This window comes from Eurytemora carolleeae, unplaced genomic scaffold, assembly GCF_000591075.1.
Source record: "Eurytemora carolleeae unplaced genomic scaffold, Eaff_2.0 scaffold94, whole genome shotgun sequence".
NCBI lineage: Eukaryota > Metazoa > Arthropoda > Copepoda > Calanoida > Temoridae > Eurytemora > Eurytemora carolleeae.
Window position 1 is genome coordinate 305,151 of NW_019396036.1, and position 20,435 is coordinate 325,585.

Here is a 20,435-nt window from a genome sequence, read left to right on the forward strand (position 1 = left end):
ACTGAAATTTAGACAACAGACTGATTACTAGGCGACTAGAGCAAGTTCTACAGAATACAATACTGAAATTTAGACAACAGACTGATTTCTAAGCGGCTAGAGCAAGTTCTACAGAATACAACACTGAAATTTAGACAACAGACTGATTACTAGGCGACTAGAGCAAGTTCTCTACAGAATACAACACTGAAATTTAGACAACAGACTGATTACTAGGCGATTAGAGCAAGTTCTCTACAGAATACAATGCTGAAATTTAAACAACAGACTGATTTCTAGGCGACTAGAGCAAGTTCTACAGAATACAACACTGAAATTTAGACAACAGACTGATTTCTAAGCGGGACAGTGCACCATATGCAAACACATCTTGGTTTGCTGTGATATACCTTCCTATAGATAGTTTAATGGGACAGTACACCATATGAATTACTCCTTTTAAGTAATATTTTCGTAACATAGGACACACCGGATAATTTGTGATAGCTGCTAAAAGCCCGCATTAAAGCAAAAAATTTAAACAAAGCAAGGAACTAAGATTTCCTGTATCCGTTATTCTTGAAGAACTGGGGCAAAGTTGTAAAATTTCCACCAACTTCTCTAAATAATAATAATAATAATAATAATAATAATAATAATAATAATAATAATAATAATAATAATAATAATCATTATAATAATAATAATAATAATAATCATAATAATCATAATAATAATAATAATAATAATAATAATAATAATCAATATAAAAATAATAATAATCATAATATAATAATAATGATAATATTTTTTTTTAAAAGATGGGTGCAAAGCACCCTTAAAGCCTGTTTGTAAACAAAGTTTAACCTGAAGTAGGTGGATAGGTCTACAACATGGGTTGTATCAGGTCTAAAATCAAACAATTATCAAAATATTGAAATATTGATTTAAAAGAATCAGAATTCGTTACATTGTCGATAAATGTTAGATATTTGGTAAATTAAAGTTTGAAGGTTTTAAAAAGTCGTAAAATATTCATCCAGGTCTAAATAAATTGAAAGTTAACATTTAATATGAAAAAGATTAACAATAAACACGAACAGGTATTTAATAAAAAATATTTAAGAAAAGATTTTTAGAAAAATACCTCCTTCCTGTGAGCATACTACTTCTGCTAGGTGAACACAAAGATTGTTGTGCATAAGCTCTCTTGAAAACCATGCTCTCTTTTGAAAAACTAAAAAGTTTTATCGCATTAAAGGGAGTGTTCGCGAAAAATGAATGGGGGTATAGGCTTACGTCGAAAATTATTCGATAGTGATTGCTACTAATCTTACTTCTAACTGTTGCGTCTATAAGGAGAAATTTGTTTAAAACGACTCATACTAAAGAAAGTTGCAATATTTAACTCGGATCGTAAACAAATCAATTTAATTCCAAACAAATCATATACAAAACTCACTCAAGATCCCAAGAGCATATACATGGGGAAAAGGGGACTAAGGTTAAGTCCTTCCCCGCCCCCCAACCCCGGCACTGGACAAATTCATGCACGCTTTTTTTTCTCGAGGCAATAACGGTACGAGTAAAATTCGGTATGGTACAAATTCATCTATTAATAGACTCCATGCCGGGACATGAAGATGCAGGTACGGTACGTTTTGATCTACCACTAAACGCCACACCGGGACAAGAAGTATGTAATAATGTACAGTACAATTTCATCTATCTTTAGACTCCATGCTGGTACAAAAATATGGATACGGTACATAGACAAATAAACCATATTCAGAATAAAACCGTATTTTGGTTCTCATAATATATTCTATATTTTTTAACCTGTCAATGTTGGGAGTACTGATAGAAGGCATTGTAAAACCAAGATCTTCATCAGCATAAGGTCCTATTTCAGGCCTAGGATACAGTGAGAGGGTTAATTACCACAATAAACCAAGAGAAGAAATTACGTGAAATTTGTTGGGATGAATCCTAATTTATTCATAAATAAATCTGAACCCTATTCATTTCTATCATAATGTATTTTAAAAGAGTATTTGACAAAAACTGAATTCCACCCATTCTACCCTGGTCTGTTTTTTTTTATGAAATACTCTAAAATAAAACATCGGATAGAGAAAGATATACCGCCGATCTTCCCCCCATTTTCTGTTTGTTTTAAATGTGTTCAGCATTTATCTTAAATATGTTACCTTAAATCATCAATTGCAATAAATAAGATATTTTTCTGCATTTGAGCAACTGAGAGGTTTGCAAGGAGAAGAATTTGTAGAAATTTTAACATTTTCACTAAATAATAGTTTTTTTCTTAAAGGAATTCAGAAGAATATGTGAAAAGAACGTTGAAAAATTGATGTGTATATTTTTCATGCGAACCGTTCTAAATGCAGTTTTTTTTTTATAAAAACAGCAAATAAAAAGTATAGCCAAACTATAAGTGTTAAATTTTCATAATTTATATATCGTAAGATGTGAGGACTGAAGAGATTATAGTTTGACAATATTGAGCTTTATTTATATGTATTCTGAGTGATAACAATTCTATAGATTTAGGTTTATTTTCGTACACTTCATCATCGAGAAGGGGGGGGGGGGTGATGGCTCAGATAACATAAGACTGCAATTAGTTGATTGTTTTTTTTTCGAAATACCTATTTGATTGTTAGATAATTATGAAATAATTCTAAATTACATACAGAATTATTGTTTTTATTTTCTAGGTCCCAATAAAATTACAGCAGCCCACGTTTTGGAAAGCCCAGGGGTCAAACTATCATATTTTTAAATGCACTGCCATACTTCATTCTAAAATTATTGATTGTCAATTCCCATGATTATGGGAACACACTCTACGAGATAAAATACAATTAAAATTGAATTAAAGAATTTGTGTTTTCTCGGTTCTCCTAATATATAAAATAACCACAGAACAGAGATTAGAGTAGAAGGGAAATAATTAATCCCTTGGGATGAATTTGTTCAGTCCCAGTCCCTGAGCCTGAAATGGAGTTGTGTACAATTCGTGTAAATGTATGATCCCTGGACATATCCGTTACGTTAGAATTGATTTAGAGAAAATTAAATAATTGAAGAAAATTAAAGTGTTAAGTACACCTGCAGTATGGAAACAATACAACAAAATGGCGGTTTTGAACTTTTTTCGACTTAATTCCACTCTCATGCTTATCTATTCTCTTTGAAAATAATGCAGGGCTGCACTGTACTGTATGATTATGAGCATCACACGAGCTATATCTACCCCTGATAATAAAACTTTATCACACGAGCTATATCTACCCCTGATAATAAAACTTTATCACACGAGCTATATCTACCCCTGATAATAAAACTTTATCACACGAGCTATATCTACCCCTGATAATAAAACTTTATCTTATCTCATGCTCCCAAAACATTATGTAAGAACATTAAATAAACAACTTATTTTTCCTTGTTTCCTGGAGCTAATAAGCTAAACCTCAGCTACTCCTGGAGCTAATAAACTAAACCTCAGCTACTCCTGGAGCTAATAAACTAAACCTTGGCTATTCCTGGAGCTAATAAACTAAACCTCAGCTACTCCTGGAGCTAATAAACTAAACCTCAGTTACTCCTGGAGCAAATGAGCTAAACCTTGGCTACTCCTGGCGCTAATAAGCTAAACCTTGGCTTTTCCTAGAGCTAATAAACTAAACCTCAGCTAATCCCAGCGCTAAACAGCTACACAGCTACTCCCAGAGCTAATCAGCTACACAGCTACTCCTGGAGCTAACAAGTAACTCCGCTACCATCTTTAACCTACTCGTAGATATTTCGGAGCCAGTTCTCTACAGGTTGAATCTATGCCCGCCTAGCCTTCACTACAACTGATATTTTTATTTATAAAATCTGCAAATCAGTTGCGTTGGATTCTGGACCAAGATAAGCCCTACTAGACTCCTTCTTCTCTCTATTTATACACTCGTTATTTATCATGTAATTTCATCTAGAAGCAATAAATCTTCTAAAATGCTTAATTTTTCTGTGCTGCAACCATTTACATAGTTGTAAAGGGTGTTAATTACAGAATTTTTTTTTTTTTACGAGGCAAGAATCTCGTATTTTCTATCTAATACTGTACAGTGTTGCAGTACACTGTACATTCTTTGTTAAAAAATAGAAGAGTTTTAGGTTTACTTAAAATAACATTTTACAAGTATTAGTAAGAAATTCAATAAATTTTATTCTCATTCATCACAAAACATTTAAAGGTACTGCAAACTTAATTTCAAGGGACCCACCATGCAAAGATGGCAGATTTTGTCTGATCAATTATGTGGAAGATATTGTCGTTTTTCTAGGTTTAAGCGTGTTTTATTCTAATAATATTAGGGTCTTTTTGTGGTATCAGAGTCTTCTTGTGGTGTCAAGGTCTTCTTGTGGTATTAGGGTTTCTTGTGGTATCAGAGTCTTTTTGTGGTATCAGGGTCTTCTTGTGGTATCAAGGTTTTCTTGAGGTATCAAGGTATTCTTGTGGTATCAGGGTATTCTTGCGGTATTAGGGTCTTCTTGTGGTATCAGGGTCTTCTTGTGGTATCAAGGTGTTCTTGTGGTATCAGGGTACTCTTGTAGTATTAGGGTCTTCTTGTGGTATCAGGATCATCTTGTGGTATCAAGGTGTTCTTGTGGTATCAGGGTATTCTTGTAGTATTAGGGTCTTCTTGTGGTATCAGGGTCTTAATGTGGTATCAGAGTCTTCTTGTGGTATCAAGGTCTTTTTGTGTTGTGTCGTATGCTTCCTTTGTCCTATCATATGCTTTGTCCCATCCCATTATTCTCTTGTGATATAACGTTTTCACATTGTCCTACAATAGTTTTTTCTTGTTCATCAATTTTCTCCTCTTCTTCCTCAATTTTCTCCTCTTCTTCCTCAATTTTCTCCTCTTGTCCCATCACAGTTTTATCTAATTCTGTCCCATTATTTGATTTTTCATTTAAAAACTCCTCTGTCTGCTCTGGTCCAATCATATTCTTGAGTCCCAAAATATTTTCATCTCTCATTTCATTATCGAGTCCCATAAGTTTCTCATGTCCCCTTTTACTTTCGTGTTTCATTTTATTCTGGAGTCCCATAATGTTTTCACATCCCATTTTATTCTCGTGTCCTATGATCAAGGTCTCTGATCCTGATTCTGTCCCAATCTCAGGTTTATATTTTTTCTGACTCAAAAAAGTTCTCATCATCTGGGTTTTTGGTTCAACCGTATCGTATTTCTTCTGAGCTACTGTCTTCTTCTCCTGAAAAGTAACACATTACATAAGTTTATAATTTTTTTAAAATCTATATATATATTTTATATATTTTGCTTGTCTGTCTGTTTGTATGTATCCAATAAGCGTCAAAACAGCTGAACCGATCGGGCCCAACATTTTTGAGTCAACTCACATGAGACCAGGAAAGTTTTATAAATCAACCTTTATAAAGTGCATGAGAACAAACTCGCAGAGAAATGTGGTAATACCAAGAAGAGCCAATCCACTTCCGATATTTAGAATTGTATTCCGGAAACTAAATTTACCACCATGTCCTTCAACCTTGAACAGGAACGAATTATCGAACAAAAGTTTATAAAATTAATTGATATTTTGTTATAAAAAGGAGCGTTCATATTTTTAAAGATAATTATTTGGATGTATGATTTTTATTGCGATAAAATGAGTTTTTTTTTTAAATATCTATGGACCATTAAAAGAGATAGTTTTTTTTTTAAGATTACGTACAAAGCTCTGTTAAGTAGATAAATGTAATTTCGGAAACGATTGTACGAATCTAGGGCTGGGCAAAGTTCCGTTCACGAAACGGAGGTTTTCGAAAATAAACGGAAGAGTCCGTCAACAAACGGCAAAAACTAAATTTTTAAATCGTTAACCACGCTTAGCCATTAAAAAAAAGAAATTAACGGTTGAAAACGGAAACCAAACGGATTTTTTTTAAATGGTGAATTTCGTTTTTTTCTGCTTAAATTTGCAATAAACTTGTAAAAAAAAATTCGTGTTTTGATGTTTTTAAACGCCGTAAATACCGTAATAGTTAACCGCTAAAGAATTTTTACTAATATTAAAATTTAATTTTAACTTAATGAAATTGAGATCGTTAACTACCGGTAACTTAAAAAAAGGAAAATACCGTTAACGAAACAAAGTTTCGTTCTTACCCTCTAAAACTAACGGCTACCTGAGATTTTATTTTAAAACAGCTGGAACTAACCGTTATCATATCGGATTGTAAAAGTTGGAACGTGCCCAGCCTCATAATGTACGACTACGTTGAGATGAACCCTTGTAATAAATGAATTGATTGGTATCATTATTAACGTGATGTAATCTTTAAATATTGTGAAGATGGTCGGGCTTTGTTGTGATCCTGAATTAAAAAACTACGGAATTAAGTTTATTATGATATTGATTATAGGTAAACAATCACTTAAAAATCATAAACACCACTTTACGAGGCATATTTGTTAAAACCTTTTTTTCGATTCTTTTTAATTTTCAACATTTTAAAACTGTTTTATTTTAAAATTTGTTTTTATTAAAGAATTTGCACTATTATTATCCTATAAGAGCTAATAAAAAATTACGAACAAAAAAAATTAACTAGCGTTTTAAGACGCTTGTTTTTGGTTCTTTTCTTTGCATATATTTTATTTAAAGTCAAAATTTGACATATTGACAGAAAAGAAAATGCTTAAAAAAACTTTTAAGATTATGAATTCTCGGGATTTTGGGAGAACCCTTTAAAAATTGAAAACCCCTGAAAACGAACCAATACCTGGACAAGAAACTTAAGTCCGTAAGCTTTTATTAAAGTTCTCCGATGATATTCATGAACGTAAGCGTGGCGGAAGTTCCAACCTGTTTCTTCAAGAACAGAGAATCTGTATCTGCAAAATTGAATTTAAAAATATCTACTTTTATATACGTTGATAGATTTGAGGGGCATGTCCGATTTACAAAAGTACCTTTGCAACCTTAAAAATCGTTTTCTGGCTTGACATGTGTGTAATTTTGATAATTGTTTAATTGTTACTGAAGCAAGAAATGTGCAGAGAAACCAAACTTTTACCAAACCATTAAGTAGGCCGTTAAAAGACTGAATTGAAGGCTAAAGACCAAATTTAAAATTCAGATCGTCTTATTGAAAGAGTTTTGGATCGTCTTTTCAGACTCATCCTGTTACAGTAATAACCACGAAACTCTGGAATAGGAAGACGACTTTTAGACTCAAGATATGACTCCATTTAACATGAAACGAAGCATTAGTGCAGTGTGAACAGACCCATTTCACTAATCAATTTAATTAATAAGTTACAAATAAAACTATTTGCTTTGTAATAACATTTATTACACTAAATTATATCCTTAATGTCGTCTTCCTACAATTTTCTGGTTCTCGCTGTTGTATAAATGTAGATATTGTCTTTTCAACAAAAATTGTAAAATATTAATTTTTAAAAAAATGATTTTAAAAATGATAATTCTGCTTATTGCATCAATTTACAACGCTTGCTGAAAATAGAACATGTGCAACGCAGATTGTTTAAAAATATACAATTCCAGATTTATTTACATCGATAAAATATCCACCTTGGAAGACAGTAGTTTAGAAAATCCCAGTCTAAATCACACTCCCACAGAATTCTACGCAAAAAGATAAAAAAAAATTTGCGAAAAAATTGTATTTCGATATTATCCTACGTGATACTGATGACACCGCCCTTGACCGCCATGTTGGTAAAGTTGCCGCCGGCCAGCTCTACGAGGTCTCCGATCCTAGATAAAAATAGAAATATTTTGAAGAAATAAAAAATAGGAAAATTTTATTGAATGTCATTTTTATTTTCCATTGTTAGTTAGGTTTTCTAAGGCGCCGCAAGAGGATGCAAAAACAGTGGTCGAGCACTGTGACTTAAACAGGTATGGGTTTAGCTGAATATCTGTCCGTATGGGTTCAGCTCACTGTGGAAAGTATAGAATAACTGCATATCTGTCCGTATGGGTTTAGCTCACTGTGGAAAGTATTGAATACATTAATATCTCTCCGTATGGGCTTAGCTCACTGTGGAAAGTAAATACCTGAATATCTCTCCGTAGGGGATTAGCTCACTGTGGAAAGTAAATACCTGAATATCTGTCCGTATGGGTTTAGCTAACTGTGGAAAGTATAAAATACCTAAATATCTCTCTGTATGGGTTTAGCTCACTGTGGAAAGTATAGAATACCTGAATATCTGTCCGTATGGGTTTAGCTCACTGTGGAAAGTATTGAATACATGAATATCTCTCCGTATGGGTTTAGCTCACTGTGGAAAGTATAAAATACCTGAATATTTCTCCATATGGGTTTAGCTCACTGTGGAAAGTATCGAATACATGAATATCTCTCCGCATGGGTTTAGCTCACTGAGGAAAGTATAGAATACCTGAATATCTGTCCGTATGGGCTTAGCTCACTGTGGAAAGTAAATACCTGAATATCTCTCCGTAGGGGATTAGCTCACTCTGGAAAGTAAATACCTGAATATCTGTCTGTATGGGTTTAGCTCACTGTGGAAAGTATAGAATACCTGAATATCTGTCCGTATGGGTTTAGCTCACTGTGGAAAGTGTAGCATACCTGAATATCTGTCCGTATGGGTTTAGCTCACTGTGAAAAGTGCAGCATGCCTCAATATCTGTCCGTATGGGTTTAGCTCATTGTGGAAAGTGTAGCATACCTGAATACCTGTCCATATGGGTTTAGCTCACTGTGGAAAATATAGAATACCTGAATATCTGTCCGTATGGGTTTAGCTCACTGTGGAAAATAGTTGGTTCCTCTCCCAAAACTAGATTATTTCTCCTACAAGTATGATATCTAGGGAATTATTTCATTATTTAGAGTTGCATAATTAATAATGCGTCAATAGAGTCTCATTGCGTAATTTTAATTGCTCAATGATTTAAACCTTTATCTGAGTAACAATATGAAGATACATTTTACCCTCTTAAAAAACGAATAATTCTGTCAACTTCCATTTTTGTCTCTGTTGTCTAAATCCGCATGTCACTTTAATGGAGAACCCGCAATATAAAAATATCAACTTTTTCTCGATCAGACAAAGGTAAAATTACGTAATTCTTTAATTGATCACTTAGAATTACGTAGACAAGTCTCTACTCTAGAGATTTATAAAAAGCACTTTTTAAAAACTTTTTATAAATAAAAACTCTGTATATTCGTCTTTGTAGCATCTATTTCTGTGGGTTACATAAAAAACACGAAATGCAAGAGTTTTAAAAATTCAAACTTACTTGAAATGTTCTCCGAAGCGTGGGAAAGCTATGGAATTTTTTATATAAACTGTAAAATCCTCTGCCTCCTGTAGAAGAGTTTAAATAAATATTTTTGATACTTTCTGACAAAATCTTAATCTAAACTATGCAAAGTGAGATTTCGTGGATTTTATCAATTTTACCGTTTATTTTCTATAAACTCAATTGAATATAAACGAAAATTTCAAGAAGAATAGAATTTCTAGCGAAAACAACATTATTTTTTGTTAAATTGACGATTCTCACACGGGGGGAGGGGGGCATAAGATTGGATTCATTGTGTTTTCCTTCGAAAAATTGGTGAAATTGTGTGCATTTTCAAATAAAAAAATAGTTTTATATTTTATTTACATACTTCTTAAACTTATTTAGTATCGAATACAGGATAAACGAGAAAATAGGAATTTTGTACATTTATTTCTTTATTTCTTTATTTATTTATTTATTTAATTTCCTTTAGAACTGCAGGATTTTGTGGCGATCTAAATAATCTCAAAAATGTTGCAAACATTTTTAAAAATATCTCCTCTCTAAAAAATGCCAGAAAAATTCCATACATCTTCCTCCCCCCCCCCCCCAACTCTATTAATTAAAAAGCTAACCATTAATAATCTGTGTTTAATGAAAATTGCCTGAAAGTTAAAATATGTCAATTAGGAGTTAAAAACAAAAGAATTATCTCAAATATTTATCGTTATTTTTATATCAACACTTTGATAAATTTCCTGTCTATTTCAACAGGACACCAGGCTGTGATCTCACATATACCATCATACACCGCTCCTAATCCATCTCTTGGTATACATACTCCTAAACATATACCATCATTCACCTCCTAGTTAATCTCTTGGTATACATACTCCTAAACATATTCAATTATCCTAGAATTTAACACCTCTTCTACTCTTTCCCCCCCCCTCTCAACTCTCAAACCTTCTCCATCCAACTCTTTTCAATCCGACTCTCATTCATCCTTCACTTCTCCATCCTTCACTTCTACATTCTTCATTCCTCCATCCTACTCTTCTCCATCCTTCACTTCTCCATCTTTAATTTCTCCATCCTTCACTTCTACATTCTTCATTTCTCCTTCCCACTCTTCCATCCTTCACTTCTCCATTCTTCACTTCTCCATTCTTCACTCCTCCATTTTTCATTTCTCCATCCTTTACTTCTACAGCGTTAATTTCTCCTTCTTTCATCTCCATCCTACACTACTCAATTCTACACTTCTCCACCTACCATGTTCCAACCTACCTGTCATATGTCCATGACCCTTGAGTAGATATGAACCCTTGATACAGGTATTGTTGGATATTTTACACCTTGATCCAGGTATCCTTGGATCCTCAGTACACTCAGACTACAACAGTTAACATTTTATATTAAAGTCTGATTTTCATCCTGATTTTCATCTCTCTATTTTCCATAAAGAATTTGAATCTTTGCCACAAATTCAATTTTTGTAATCCCTATATCTTTGCAACCTGATGATATAAACCTTTGATATTTCAAACTCACATTATTTCATCTAATAGCTTTCACAGTTTGAAATTTCAAAGGTCTACAACATTGGGTTGCAGCGATATTGAAATTAGAAAATCAGAGTTTGTGGCAAAAGTTCAATTTCTTTAAAGATTAGTTTTATAGGAACAAAGGTTTCAAATCTCAAGAACTAAAGAAGGTTCACCCAGGCCGAAATAAAATTGTGGAACTAACACCTACTTTTTTTACTTTATCAGGTTTGGATCAAAATCAACACCAAATTGTGAAAGGTATAACTGTTGACCTGGGTTTGGTTCGGAGTAATATTTAGGTTTGTTGTGATAAAGAATGCTCCATTCTCTGCCGGGGGAACCACATAATCAGCTTCGTCCCATACTCTAAGAAAACAAAATATTATCAAATACATGTTTTGAAATGTAAATTGTTGGTTCTTTATCATGGAGAATGAGTATGATGGGCATGATAAACAGGATGAGTAGAATGAGTAGGATGAGCAGGATGAGCAGGATGGACACCGGACAGGATGACCAGGATGAGTAGGATGGGCAGGATGAGCAGGATGAACAGGATGGACAGGATGAGCAGGATGAGTAGGATGGGCAGGATGAGTTGGATGGGTAGGATAGGTAGGATAAGGAGGCTGAGCAGAATAGGTAGGATGAATAGAATGATCAGGATGGTCAGGATGATAATGATGGGAAGAATGGGTAGGATGAGTTGGATGGGTAGGATAGGTAAGATAAGGAGGCTGAGCAAAATAGATAGGATGAGTAGAATGATTAGGATGGTCAGGATGATTATAATGGGAAGGATGAGCAGGATAAACATTATCAGCAGAGTGAGCAGGCTGAACAGGATGGACAGGATGAGCAGGATGGGAAGGATGGGCAGGATGAGTTGGATGGGTAGGATAGGTAGGATAAGGAGGCTGAGCAGAATAGATAGGATGAGTAGAATTATCAGAATGGTCAGGATGATTATGATGGGAAGGATGAACTTTATCAGCAGATTGAGCAGGATGAACATAATCAGCAGATTGAGCAGGATGAACAGGATGAAAAGAAGAAGCACGAATGACAAAAACGGGATAAAAACGCAGGATGAGAATTAAGCCATATGAACAGGATGAGTAGGATGAGTAGGATGAGTAGGATGAGTAGGATGAGTAGGATGAGTAGGATGAGAAGGATGAGAAGGATGAGTAGGATGAGTAGGATGAGTAGGATGAGTAGGATGAGTAGGATGAGTAGGTTGAGTAGGATGAATAGGATGAGTAGGATGAGTAGGATGAGTAGGATTTATAGGATGAGTTGGATGAGTAGAACGAGTAGAATAAGAAAAATGGAATGAAAACACCAGATGAGAATTAAGCCTTATGAACAGGATATGAAGGTTAAATAAAGAAAATAAAAGATTTGAGTATGATGACCAGGATTAAAAATATGAACTGCAGTATGGGAAGGATACACATAATTCCACATAAGAGAAGAACGTTCGTACACATATCAAAGTAAAATTTCTCCTCTCTCAACCTTAACTCTTCCCAACTCTTATCTAATAAGGTCCGGTGTCCTGCATCAGTTCATCTCCTTCTAAAGTTTTAATACAACGTTATGACATAAAAAGCAATGTGACAATGTTAAAACAATAAAAATTATTAGTTCACATAAATAAATGCGCATTTAGTTCTAAACTGTATTAACAAAGAGGAAACCCCAAAAAAGATTATTTCCTGGTTAATTTCCAAACAATCTATTTGAGATATAGATAATTTGTTTCAACCTAAATATCTAATATTCAAATGTAAAAACATTGCTTTTAATTTCTAAAGGAATTGAGTTTTTGCCACAAACTCAAATTTTCTCTTTTCATTATCTCTGCAACCAGTGGGTATAAACCTTTGATATTTCAAACTTAGATTATTTGATCTAACAGAATTAATAGTTTGAAATATCTAAGGTATTCGACATTGGGTTGCCAAGATATAGGGATAAGAATATTTGAGTTTGTGGCAAAAACTCAGTTCCTTTGTGTTGAAAACACTAGGGGGAGATGAACTGTCCCAGGGAGATGATCTGATGCACGATACCGGGATCGACCTGACGTATAGATGATGATGATGAGAAGAATCCTGCTCCCATAGCATAGGTTGTATCTGAGTAGAACTAGCTGTACCTTTAACCTGAATAAGGAAAAAATTTGACTGAAAATATTCGGATGCAGACAAGGTACACTTCGTTATTTTCAGTTTTACGTGATAAGTGCCATTGAAGTCCTTAACTTATGTTCACGTGATAAATGCTCTTGAAGTTCATTAACTTATGTTTCGGTGATTAGTGCCCTTGAATTCCATTAACTTATGTTTACGTGATAAATGCCCTTGAAGTACAATAACTTATGTTTACGTGTTAAGTGCCTTTGAAGCACAATGTCTTATGTTTACGTGAATTAGTGCCCTTGAAGTACAATAACTTATGTTTACGTGGTTAGTGCCCTTGAAGCACAATAACTTATGTTTCCGTCATTAGTGCCCTTGAAGTACAATAACTTATGTTTGCGTCATTAGTGCCCTTGAAGTACAATAGCTTATGTTTACGTGATTAGTGCCCTTGAAGTCCAATAACTTATGTTTCCGTCGTTAGTGCCCTTGAAGTACAATAACTTATGTTTACGTCATTAGTGCCCTTGAAGTAAAATAACTTATGTTTACTTGATTAGTGCCCTTGAAGTACAATAACTTATGTTTACGTGATAAGTGGCCTTGAATTACAATAACTTATGTTTACGCGATAAGTGCCCTTGAAGTACAATAACTTATGTTTACGTGATAAGTGGCCTTGAAGTACAATAACTTATGTTTGCGTGATAACTAATGTTTACGTGATTAGTGCCCTTGAAGTACAATAACTTATGTTTACGTCATTAGTGCCCTTGAAGTACAATAACTTACGTTTACGTGATAAGTGCCCTTGAAGTACAATAACTTATGTTTACGTCATTAGTGCCCTTGAAGTACAATAACTTATGTTTACTTGATTAGTGCCCTTGAAGTACAATAACTTATGTTTGCGTCATTAGTGCCCTTGATGTACAATAACTAATGTTTACGAGATTAGTGCCCTTGAAGTACAATAACTTATGTTTACGTCTTCACAATTTCTAGTTTTGAATATTTTTACACGGATGTTATTTTTGCAAGCATGCCTTCAAAGATTGATCTGTTATAGTTCTAGGACAAGATTTGTTTATTCTACTGCTTTCAGAAACCTGAGCTTTAGGCTGGCTCTGAAAATATTCATGTTTTTTGCAAGAGAATTGAGTCAAAGAAACAAACTCAAATATTCTAACTCCTTTATCTTTGCAACCTGATGGTGTCACCTTTTATATTTCAAAATTAGATTAACTGATCTAATGGAATTCATAGTTTGAAATATCTAAGGTCCACGACATTGAGTTGCAAAAATATTGGGATTTGAAAATCTGAGTTTGTTGCAAAGACCCAACTACTTTCAGGACAGAAACTTAGAAAGTCGTTTTTTACAATTTCTATATTTCCATTTTGGAAGTTCAATTTGGGATTTGAAATGAAAGGTAAATAAAATTTTAAGCACAATGTAATGTAAGGCATCAAAAATGCCTGCTCTGTGTTTGTATTGATATTATATTAATTTAGTCCTAAAACAACCCTCCGCCCCAACCCCGCGTAGATGATATAGAGAGTTGAGTAGAGAAATACACAAATTGTTTACATATAAAACAAAATTCACATTTTTTCCAGACTGAAATGCATGAAAGTTGTATATTGCATTGATGTATATATAAGGTGGGGATGTCATGATTTAATTTTTATAATTCTAAAAAATACTATTTAAAGAAGCCTATGGAGGTCAAAATGTTTATTTGAAAAACTCTGTTTAATTGGATAAGTATACAATCATGGGTTTATCTTATCAGACCTGGGTAAATATTTATTTTCAATTCATCTTAGAAAACTTTTCTAACTTTCAAACTTGAAATGTTTTAAATTTGTGTTAAATCAGATAGCTTTCATTAAATAAACATGTCCTAACATAACACCCGGGGAACTGACTAAAGTAATCAGATTTTTTTCCATAAAATATCAATTTGGGACAAAAATATCAATTTTTTTTGTAAAAAAACAATTTGGGACAAAAATATCATTTTTTCTGTAAATAATCAATTTGGGACAAAAATAAGTAATTTTTTTGTAAAAAATCAATTTGGGACAAAAATAATAAAACTATTTGTACAAAATCAATTTGGGACAAAAATAGTTAAATTTTTTTTTGTAAAAAAACAATTTGGGACAAAAATAATCAAATTTTAAATTCAAAATTTTGCAAAAAAAATCAATTTGGAAAAAAATAAAGGTGAAGCTGCAACTTTAAATAATCCTTAAATTTCAAGAATTTGTAAGTTTTCTCAAAACTTACTTTAATATTATCAGTAAAACATAATATTATTATTATAATGTATATTATAATAATATTTAATATTATCAGTAAAACATTTAAAGTTATGTTCAAAGTTGCAAAGTTTGTAAAAAAAAAATATCTTTGATATTTTTAAAATTTATAACTTTCACCAACTTTCTTTTCAATTAAATAAATCGTTCACTAATCGGAATTTGGAGAAGTGGAGAGAACCATTGTTTAATCAGGATTTAGAGATGACATATTGAAAAGAATACATTTATTCCTTGCAGGGTAATAGATTGGAGATAAGGTAAAGAAAACAATAAGTTCCCTTGAGTAATTTTCAACGTATGTAACCATTAAATTTTAAAGATTTAGAAGATTCAGGTTGATTTTACAAAATACGTTTGCCAAAAATATGTTTGCCAAAAATACGTTTGCCAAAAATACGTTTGCCAAAAATATGTTTGCCATTATGGTTAAATTTTCCAAAACTACTGGGAAATTAAATTTAAGGTTTGGTTAGGCCCTCTGTGGCGTGAGCGCCGTGGGTAGGCCAGACCAAGGGACCGAGCGCCGTGGGTAGGCCAGACCAAGGGACCGAGCGTTGAGGTTATGACGGGTTAAATCCCCCCCTCCCCAGGTATTTGAAAAGTTTCCCCTCTTCTCCATAAAATACTCTAAAATTTATATGATACGTCCATGTCGAAATTAATAATATATACAAGTGAAAACAAAAAACCGGGATTATCCATGTTTTGTATAAAATTTTCAAAATTTTGGTCTTTATCTTAAAATATTTTTGGAACATTGAAAGACAAAAAATTCCGCAAAACCAAATATTTAAAAAAAATCAATGAAAAATTTTTGGGAAAATGTTTATTCCATTGTTTTAAAAATTTTATAAAAATTCATTAAAAATTGAATGAGATATAACAAAGAACATGTAGAGGGGAAATCTAAAACCCCAGAACTGTTGACTTTAATAATTCAAATAATTGGCTGACATTTTATGTGTTATATCTTATTAAGTTTTTAATGAATTTGGATGAAATTTTGGAAAACAATAGAATAAACATTTTCTAAATATTTGTTACCCTGTGTATTGTAAAGCATAATAATAAAATGTGTTTCACAAATTTTGAATGAAATGAATTTACCTTAGTGATTACACTAGACTCTACTCCACTCCACTCCTGGTACCCTTTCTCATAGAGCAGAGCATACGTTATTATATACGTTATAATTCCTAACTGACTACTCCTAAAATTCAATCAAAAATATTTTTATTTTTATTTTCAAAGATTTTTATTTTGATTTAAGTTCTGTAAAAAATATAATTATATTACTCCAACGTTTAAATTTCAAAATGATAGATGATTGAATTTTGTTGCTAAAAGGAACAGTCGGTGTAACTTCAATTTTCTAAAGGACCCTTTCTTAGATTCATTTTCATAACGCACCCTTTAGAATATTTTCTGATCAATAATGTGAAGATATCGTCGTTTTTTACTTTTTACTTGTTTCTGTATTTACCAAGAATCCACAAGTTATTTTTATAGAGAAAACGCAATTAAAAGTGACCAATTTTTAGAAAACAAATCAAGGATATCATGGATCGGAAAATGTGTTCAAGGGGACTGTTGTGAATTAGACATGTAACTCTATAAATTTCGGGTTACTGAAATTACGTTTATTGTCCGTCAAAATTAATCTTTAAACTAAGACATTTCTTTCTCCTTGTAATTTAGTATAGAACCTTAAACTGAGTTCTATCCCAAGTAATGGATTATGAACCTTTACCTGACTACTATCCCTAGTAAAGGATTATGAACCTTTACCTGAGTACTATCCCTAGTAAAGGATTATGAACCTTTACCTGAGTATTATCCCTAGTAAAGGATTATGTACCTTTACCTGAGTACTATCCCTAGTAAAGGATTATGTACCTTTACCTGAGTACTATCCATAGTAAAGACCTTTACCTGAGTACTATCCCTAGTAAAGGATTATGAACCTTTACCTCAGAACTATTCCTAGTAAAGGAGTATGAACCTTTACGTACGTGAGTACTATCCCTAGTAAAGGATTATGTACCTTTACCTGAGTACTATCCCTAGTAAAGGAGTATGAACCTTTACCTGAGAACTATCCGTAGTAAAGGAATATGAACCTTTACCTGAGCACTATCCCAAGGAAGGGATTATGAACCTTTACTGGAGAACTATCCCTAGTAAAGGATTATGTACCTTTACATGAGAACTATCCCTAGTAAAGGATTATGTACCTTTACCTGAGTACTATCCCTAGTAAAGGATTATGAACCTTTACCTGAGTACTATCCCTAGTAAAGGATTATGAACTCTGACATATCTCGGAGTCTCATATTCAACAAATCTTTTGATAAGTCCGTTCATCATTTCTTTATTCTAAACAATAAAGGAATATGTTATTTTAAAGCATTTCATCAGATTTTTAGTGTACACCAAATAGATTATCTATTGTAGATGACATATTTGGTGCACACATTATTCAACAAGGTTGCTTATAAAATCCATCAACCCCCCCTACCCAAACTAAAAAATATCGCAAAATAACAGATCGCATTCAGGAATTTTCGAAATTGCTTTCTGTGTGTGTCTGTATTATCAACAAAATTTACAGGAATATAAAGAATTATTGTTCAGAGTCATAGTTATTCTTGCCGTTTACCGGCGCTTGGTAATAAATCTTAATTTTAGCTGAAGTCCCAGTTTTTGCTTGTGGAATAATAATTTTTTTTATTCCGGTGATTCAGACGTTTTTCACATCCCCTCAAAGACTCTCCCCCCACCCATATGATTTTTACTTATATTTCCTAATTGTTTGGCTGCTTTTACGGTTTTAACCCCTTACCTTTTTTACTTGGACATTTACAAAATATTATACACAAAAATAAACTAGTTTTGGTCTAAAAGGAACCCTGAATGCAAGAAAACGGAATAAACAAATCCGCAAAATCGTCTCTGAAGTCTCATCCTTTGTGGGCAACCCTGTACGTAATTTTGAACGAAACGTTTTTGTCATAATTGTTATTTACAAAGAATAACTATTTCTGCAGTTGTAAGTATAAAGACATACTGGAACTGAATTCGGGTGTAAACCTTATAGATTATTAAATAAGGAACCAAATTTTCTGTTAAATATACATTTATAACAGTAATGTTAGATTAAAATAGATGTAGACATATGAATCAAGCGAACAAAATTCTAGGGTTTTATTCAGAATAATAAATTCTTTTACCAACGAAATCATGATAATGAAATCATTTATGAATAGCGGGGTTGCATTTCTATCTTTTTAATTCTTTAAACTAAAATTATTCATTTTAAAATTTAAAATTGAAGGCCAAAAATATAAAGTATTTTTAAACAAATTTTCAGGAATTCCACAATTGCTTGAAATGTTTTCTGGTAATTATATTTGAAAATTTAATGAACTCTAAATAATTCATAGTTTAAAGAATGTCCTCAAAATAAATTTAGGAAATGAACTAAAAATAAAGATGATTTGGTAAAGATTGGCAAGTGGGTAACCATCAATTCAACATGGAATTTTATACATAAAAACTTGGATATCTCCTTCAACGATTATACAGAGTGTCCCAATAAACATGGGAATTCAGTGACGAATTCGATAGCCTCTTTTTAAATAATTCTTTGATTTAGTATAGTGATACCTACTGAGAAAGCTGTGATCCGTAAGATTTTCGTCTGCTATGTTTACAATTTGTTTTGACTGCATACGGCTGTACTTAGTAAAACAAGAAAATTACAGTATACAAACAGAATAAACTTATGAGTATTCACTGTTCATCTTGCGGATACATTATTGACACATCTTTACGGCCATTTACCGTTTTCAAAATAAACTCTAGCAGGCATAATTATATTATGGCTTTTGAAATCAAGTATTGTATACAATGCTAATTCATAACAAAGACGATATCCAATTCGTCACTGAATTCCCATGTTTATTGGGACACCCTGTACTTCAATAAGGTAGAAAGAGCAACTTTGTAAATCATTGATGGTATCTTAAATAAAGGTTGAATAGATTCTATGCAGAATTAGTCCGAATATTTCATCAAAACTAAAACTTAAACAATCAGCAAATTATTATTCTTTCGGTATTTTATGACTTTATTCTAAATGTTATTTACCCTTGATAGTTGCAAGCTATTTGTAATGTATCACTATACAAAAATTCCACTCAAAATTCAATTGAGAAAATTAATTTGATTTTTTCCCTGGTATTCCTAGTATCTCCATGGTATTCCTAGTATCCATGGTATCCCTGGTATCACTGGTATCTCCATGGTATTCCTGGTATCCCTTGTATCCCTGGTATCCCTGGTATCCCTGGTATCCCTAGAATCCCTGGTATCCCTGGTATCCCTGGTACCACTGGTATCTCCATGGTATTCCTGGTATCCCTTGTATCCCTGGTATCCCTGGTATCTCCATGGTATCCCTGGTATCCCTGGTATCCCTAGTATCCCTGGTAATTCTGGTATCCCTGATATCCCTGGTATCCCTGGTATCCCTGGTATCCCTGGTATCCCTGGTATCCTGGTATCCCTGGTATCCCTGGTATCCCTGGTATCCCTGGTATCCTGGTATCCCTGGTATCCCTGATATCCCTAGTATCCCTAGTATCCCTGGTATCCCTAGTAAACCTTTATCCTTGGTATCCCTGGTATCCCTTGTATACCTGGTATCCCTTGTATACCTGGTATCCCTTATACCCCTGGTATCCCTGGTATCTCTGATATCCCTGGTATCCCTGGTATCTCCATGGTATCCCTGGTATCCCTGGTATCCCTGGTATCCCTAGTATCTCTAGTATCCCTGGTATTTCTGGTATCTCTGGTATTCCTTGTGTCCATGGTATCCTTAGTATCCTTGTTATCCCTGGTATCCCTTATACCCCTGGTATCTCTGATATACCTGGAATCCCTGGTATTCCGGGTACCCTGGTCCCTGGTATCCCAGGTATCCCTGCAGTAAATGTCGTGCTGTTATAACTTCGTCCCAAACCCATCAGCTATCCACAGAAAAATAAGGACACAACCCACCTAAATGCCACACAGGGACACAAGC

The 20,435-nt window shown here is 33.3% G+C and overlaps 2 protein-coding genes across 3 annotated transcripts; both read right to left on the reverse strand.

Moving 5' to 3' along the window:
• Window positions 1-6: 6 nt before the first annotated feature.
• Window positions 7-2,285, reverse strand: LOC111699012 (iduronate 2-sulfatase). The gene is made up of 5 exons (XM_023469539.1): window positions 2,190-2,285; window positions 1,819-1,893; window positions 1,127-1,216; window positions 847-888; window positions 7-600 (listed from the first exon to the last, which is right to left on the reverse strand). The coding sequence occupies exons 1-5, from the start codon at window positions 2,279-2,281 to the stop codon at window positions 534-536; spliced, it is 366 nt and encodes a 121-aa protein (XP_023325307.1). The 5' UTR covers window positions 2,282-2,285; the 3' UTR covers window positions 7-533.
• A 1,883-nt stretch (window positions 2,286-4,168) lies between these two features.
• On the reverse strand, window positions 4,169-20,435 carry LOC111699035 (P2X purinoceptor 4). Of its 2 annotated transcripts, XM_023469577.1 has the most exons (15): window positions 20,283-20,429; window positions 17,625-17,722; window positions 16,454-16,556; window positions 12,957-13,039; window positions 11,141-11,234; window positions 10,609-10,714; window positions 10,077-10,161; window positions 9,806-9,833; window positions 9,331-9,398; window positions 8,804-8,878; window positions 7,735-7,809; window positions 7,624-7,677; window positions 6,809-6,920; window positions 5,452-5,571; window positions 4,169-5,274 (listed from the first exon to the last, which is right to left on the reverse strand). In XM_023469577.1, the coding sequence occupies exons 2-15, from the start codon at window positions 17,711-17,713 to the stop codon at window positions 4,786-4,788; spliced, it is 1,581 nt and encodes a 526-aa protein (XP_023325345.1). In that variant the 5' UTR covers window positions 17,714-17,722; window positions 20,283-20,429; the 3' UTR covers window positions 4,169-4,785. The 2 variants fall into 2 exon arrangements, with proteins under 2 accessions (XP_023325345.1, XP_023325354.1); XM_023469586.1 differs by lacking the exon at window positions 5,452-5,571 and having other exon boundaries at window positions 20,283-20,435.